Genomic DNA, 6,207 nt, shown 5'->3' on the forward strand with positions numbered 1-6,207 from the left:
AAGACGATGTGCATAGAACATAAACCAGGGTGGTAGGTCAAAAGTCAAGGTCAAGTCTGCCCATCAAATTTCTTGTTGAGAGCATAACTTAAAAGATATTAAGGTATAGACATGAAACTTGAAATATAGTCAGGCGGTGATGAGACGATGGCCGCACTGCAACAACCTACCTTACACTTCCCCTCCCATTAACACCTCTCCCCCTAAACATGTCAGTTAGTTTCCTGCCCTTATTTTTAGCCTGGGAATCCAGTCTGACAATTTATGACTTTTTTCTACCTGCAAATTGACATCCTGGTAAAATCTGTTTTCCGACCGCAGCGCCACCTGTATTACACCCGAAATATACGGGTGCGTGATAAAGAACGATAACTTCTGAAAGCAATAAACGATGGCTAAAATAAAAACGGAATTCTCACGGAAAGACAGATAGGACTTACGAAGGTTTCCGAACATTTCCGGGCCAATACAAGAACCAGTTTGTACTTTTCTAGCAAGTTGTAACATTTATAAATATGTCAAAATAAACTTAAAATGTGCGCCGTAGCTATCAGTTTGTAAATTTTGCATTATTACAGACCTAGTCATCAACGAAAATTGACAAATATTCGGCAGCATTGCCTCGTTTTCGTTTCGAACAAACGCAAATATGACCACATAATAATTAGGCTATTTATAGAAAATCGATAATCGGTAGTTACATGATGGGAACTCCTTCAGATTTCCCCAGTAGTTGATAATATGTGACAAGGCATGGGAAAAAGGGGCTTATTGAAGATTTTTGTCGAAATTTAGTTTTTGATGTTTTTTTAATAATCAATGTCTCCCTGTTATGCAAGAAAAATATTAGAGCTGTTTCAGTGATATTTAAGGAAATATGGTAATTTTTACAATACCACCGTTTTCCAGTTTTTTCTGCTATCTTGCAAGTATTTAAACAAACCAATTACTATAGTGAAACAACACATTTTATTCACTTTGTACTTGTGTGCTAGTCATTTACATGGTACATAATATGACAAAGTGGTATGGGAAGGTAACCGCTCAATAATTAGAACTAGCAGATATATATTAACATAATGGTTGCCATGGTAACCGAGTTAAAATTATAAAAATATAAGCTTAAAGTGTTTTTCTTTATGCTATCAATATAAAATGTAGACATTGTGATATTTCTACCTATTATTACATGAGAAATAACAAAGTATACCTTTTGTCCTACTGGCAGTTAACACTGGAGGTAACTTCTCTTTTAAAAAAATATGATGTTTGTTTCCATGTGCATATCTGTTAGTAATGTTTTGTGTACAACTAATATTACTAGAAAAATAAAATTCAAAACACAAAAAAATATGATCTTCATAACTTGAATTCAGTAGGTCTATTTCATACCTGCAATAGTTTGTCACTAAAGAATGAACATATCTCCAGTCTAAAATTCACAACATCATTTTGTTACCATAGCAACAATGAAAATGTGATACATACTAGGATAACAACTTAAAAATAAACAGGATAACTTTAGAATTCACTCATATCATTATCAAATCATGTTTTATCATTTTTATCACTTAAATTGAGTGGTAGGTTTTAATAGTCAAATTCAGTTACCATAGCAACCATGCCAATTCAATTATATGAGGTACAAGATTGAAAGTATATACACTATACTACAAACCAGAGCCAAACTTGAAACATATATATCAAAATTTATTAAGAACATTAATCTTGAAATCACTAAGATCTGTATATAATGTCCAAAAATACTTATAATATACTAAAAAATAAATAAAAATTTACATTGTTGTCAGTAGTTAAGCAGTATGTAGAATTAAGTAATACATACACTGTGCATGATACACATGTATTCAATTACTTTACCATAGTCTATTTATGCAATGATCAGAATATCATTTTTGTAATTTAATAGTTTCCAGTATGTGATTTCAAGTAAGGGTTTCAATTTCAGTGCCATATGCATCACAGTAGTTTCACAAATGCTGTATGAAACATGACAAAAAGGAATATCTGTAGTAAAGAACAACTGAGAATGTATTTCAAATAACTAGGAAATAACAATTAAAAGCACTAGTGAAGTATATACATGACATGTTCCTTTCAATATTTATTTTTATTAAATGTGTCTCTGAAATCAATTTTGCTGAACACATGTTTATAAAACACTGTTAAAGTCACCAGCTGATTCTGACATAAGGAATATTGACATCCAAGGAGTATCCTGATGTTCATTGTAATAGTAAGTCAGAATCCAAATCTCTCAGTCTTTTGTACAGAGGCAAGACAAACTCTTGATCTGGCTTACTGTTTGTATGAACACTTCTTCTTCCTTTTTTCACTATCACTCTTAACAGTTATAGCTTCAGGTTTTGGAACCAATGGCTTAGGACATGAGCTTTTCTCTTTAAGACAATACTGCCTAATTTCATTAAACAGATACCACTGCCTAGATGGATCTAAACCTTTAGGCACAATTACAGAAGGTAACTGACTATCACTTGGGACTGGAGGATTTTTCTTAAAGACATTAATTTCCTGTCCATTGTCACCTGCATATTCCTTAACCAATACTACACCAGGCTTTTCACTTGTCATGCTGAAGTGATGGTACTTTTTCAGAGAAGGAATGCATTTGAAAAACTGACCAAGATATACAGACCAGTCATAAAACAACACTGGTTTCTCACTATCATTTGCAAGCTGAGGTATGTTGTGCCTGTTTTTTGAAGACAGAAGAACACATGTAGCAATCTGGTCTAGGGTCTCAACTGTACAGTGTCTCCATTTAGACTTGAATACTCCAAAGTGCCAATCTGGACTAAACTTTGTATGGCCAGCTTCCATGAGTGAGAACTCAACAGTCTTGTGAAGCCCAGTCATAGTTCTCCATAGCCCATACCTAAATGAAATGTAATTTTGAAAATAACATAAATATGCCAGCATAGTACATTTCTTTATTTTCAGAATATATGGTAAAGGAAAAATTAATACATCTCAGATATGACAAGATCATTTATTCTATGATGAAATCTGTGTCCACTATCTACCCTGATAAAATGTATATTCTAAAATTAATCACTTCCCAAATAGGAGAACTTTTTAGTCCCTAGCTGAGTTATTTGATTTCATCTTATGTATGAACAATGAATAAAGTTGCATACCACAATACAGTGTTGTTTTTGTTTTGTCCAGAACAATTGTCCATTTGCAACTGCACATGCTCCTCTCCAAACCCATGGTGCTGAAAATGATGGTGCAGTAAGCTGGCCACACAGTTAGCTCCTTTACCAGTGCAGTCTGCTTCATCAATGAGATAGAATACCTGTGTACCTGGTGTAAAGTATGCCAAAAACTTGAAGACAATGACAAGTAAAGCTTCATAGTAACATAATAATATTATACTACTTGGTCATAATATAACTGTGCCATTCATGTTATAATCTGATACTAGGTGAATGTTACTTACAATTTTGTATACTTTACAGAATGACAATATATATCTCTGATATCTAGAATCATACATAAATTTTATGTATGTCATGTGATTAATTGTGTAACATGGAAATCTAGAGAGAATACACATTAATCAACAGTGTGATATGAGCAAATAATATTATGAATTACCTGCTCCTTCTGAGCACACTCCAAAGCACTGGCACTTCCTGGGAGTTTTGAAATACAGAGGTCCAACTTGTTGTGCATGGTGTGGATAAAATAGCTGCTGGGCAAAGTCAAATGAGTATTGCTGTGTTCCTGGCAATGAACATGGTGGCTGACCTTTATTAATAAAACATATATATTAAAATTGAATCAAATTTACCTATATTTATATTCATCTTCACTTGTTACATGTATTGTATATTATATTGTACAAGAAACTCATGTAGCATGTGCAAGAACTGGAAACAATATGGTAGTACTGACTAGTTACAAGCCTAGATTCCATTGTTATAATGTTTCTTAAAGATATAAAGCCTAAAGGTAGTTTGAGGGGCACACTTTTACATGCCTGGGTTTTTACATCAATTGCCTGCATTGACTTTTTAAATTTTGTACACCAATGTCCTACACTTTTACACATTGGTGTACAAAATGTGAAAATCATTGCAGTACATTTGTGGTATGAAACTTGGTTGTATTTACCCCATTTATTATATAAATGTTTACTTATAAATCAACAGTATACAAACCATGACACACTGTTTTACAATTAATTTACTGAAAAGCCAATTTTCTAGTTAGTTTTCTGTAATTTTTCTCAGTGTTGTTGCAAATCACAAAACAAAGAGGATATTTAGAAAGATTGGTGATCTCATTACATGTCTTAATCAAAAGTCAACATGATAAGTTTGATTTTTTTAATTTTTTTAATTTAATAAAAGATCTAATTAAATTATAAATAAACAAACCTCTCATTTTCTGTTCTAGAGTCATCACTGAATAATTCAATTTAGCAGCCTCACACTTTTCCCTGTAGTAATCTCTCTGACATTTGGCTTTATTCAGGTGTGTTCTGTAATTCTCTAAAAGTGTTTCTTTGTCTTCCTCACTTAAGTTTCCACTGTTAGAGATTTCATGTGCATATTTTTGGCATTTAGCACAAAGATCTGTAGCTGGTTTACAAATAACTATGTGTGGACATTGTTGTAACCATATTTTCTTGAATTCAGATAGGCTGACTGCCCTGAAACTATTTTGCTGAGCTGCTTCATTATAAAGAGCATGTATGTCAGCTTTACTCTGATCAGATGGTAACAGTATAACACTTTGCTGTCTGTAATTTGGCAATCTACCTGGTAATGGCAAACCATTGGCATTTGCATAGCTGGACAAAAAACTTACAATCTGTTCAGTGTCAGTCATTGACAAAGCATGCTTGGGCATTTTACCTGTATTTCCATGAGTCCTAGGTTTAAGTCCATTTTTATCAAGTGAGGAAGCTATGTTTACCAGCTTATTCTTACTTATACCATGACAAAACATGAAGGTTTCTCTACACACTTTTACACCAAACACAAAATATTCTTGTGATACCCTTTCTCTGTCCTTTAATTGTTGTTTCTTGTTCCTAGCAGATGACCAGTGAGTAAGATCTCTCCTGTGGGCAGACAGCTGTACTTTAACTGTTAAATCAAGTTCATCAGATGTCATTTCCTTACACTGCATTCTATATTCGATAGCCTGATCAATGTTAATTACCTGACTACAAGGTTTTCCATGAATTTTATGACATCCACAGCCTTTTCCCTGAAACTCACTAACTGCATTATTTTCCTTAATGTCAATATCACGTTCACAAATATCCACTTCCGGTAACTCAATATCACTACTATCATTCAAGTCAGAATCATAATTCTCTTCATCACTGTCATCAAAAACAACATTTTCTCCAAAGTGTGGTTCGTCCGAAAACTGAACATTTGAAAAGTATAAATCATTGACTTGCTCAAGTTCACAAATAAATTCTACATCCTGGTCGACAACCAAGCTTTCTGGTATCGAAGACCGTGTAGAGCACGTACTTAACTGACTCATCTTAGATATTTTGGATACTTCTGCGAAAAGTAACAACTTTACATCTTTAAGTAAACATTACAGCTTCCGGAATCCATGGCAACGGTGTCAAGCGTGAAATTATTCTTTTGTGAAAGTTGTATACAGCGGATAAGGGGAACTATCAAGCAATAGGCATGACCAGAATTATCGATTTTTCATGTTAAATATTTGCTGACTTTTTTTACTTAAATAATAACGGGAAATTTATCGGTGTCTGTCAAAAACTGAAAGAAGAAATAATAAGGTACTGTCTCGAGCATGTAAACGGCATCATTACGAGCATAAGATTTAAAAAATGAACATTGTCATCAATTAGCGCCAATTAATTCAGCACGTCATGTTTTCATCACGTTCTCGCAAATGACGTCAAAACTCAACAAGCCCCAAAATGTCGTGGCGTGACACATATAAGAAACTCGATGAATGCCAATTAACATTAATTAGCGCAAAATAAGTGGGACCTTCAATACGTAGATATTAGGTGTAATTTCTTCTGACAAAGCACAAATATTATCAACGGCTTCCCAGGCGAACCTTGATCCCACCACCGCTACCACCAAACAGAATCTTTAAATTTTGCTTCAGACCTCCTCTAATAAACCTTTCAGGCGTATATTGCCCCGCTTGACTGAG

General features: G+C 33.8%; 1 protein-coding gene across 1 annotated transcript; it reads right to left on the reverse strand.

The window, feature by feature from the left end:
- Window positions 1–917: 917 nt before the first annotated feature.
- On the reverse strand, window positions 918–5,667 carry LOC123536301 (uncharacterized). Its single transcript, XM_053535391.1, has 4 exons — window positions 4,428–5,667; window positions 3,643–3,795; window positions 3,180–3,348; window positions 918–2,917 (listed from the first exon to the last, which is right to left on the reverse strand). Exons 1-4 carry the CDS (start codon window positions 5,551–5,553, stop codon window positions 2,320–2,322), a joined length of 2,046 nt encoding a protein of 681 aa, XP_053391366.1. The 5' UTR covers window positions 5,554–5,667; the 3' UTR covers window positions 918–2,319.
- Between the last annotated feature and the right edge of the window lie 540 nt (window positions 5,668–6,207).

Source organism: Mercenaria mercenaria, unplaced genomic scaffold (genome assembly GCF_021730395.1).
Source record: "Mercenaria mercenaria strain notata unplaced genomic scaffold, MADL_Memer_1 contig_4751, whole genome shotgun sequence".
Classification (NCBI taxonomy): Eukaryota; Metazoa; Mollusca; class Bivalvia; order Venerida; family Veneridae; genus Mercenaria; species Mercenaria mercenaria.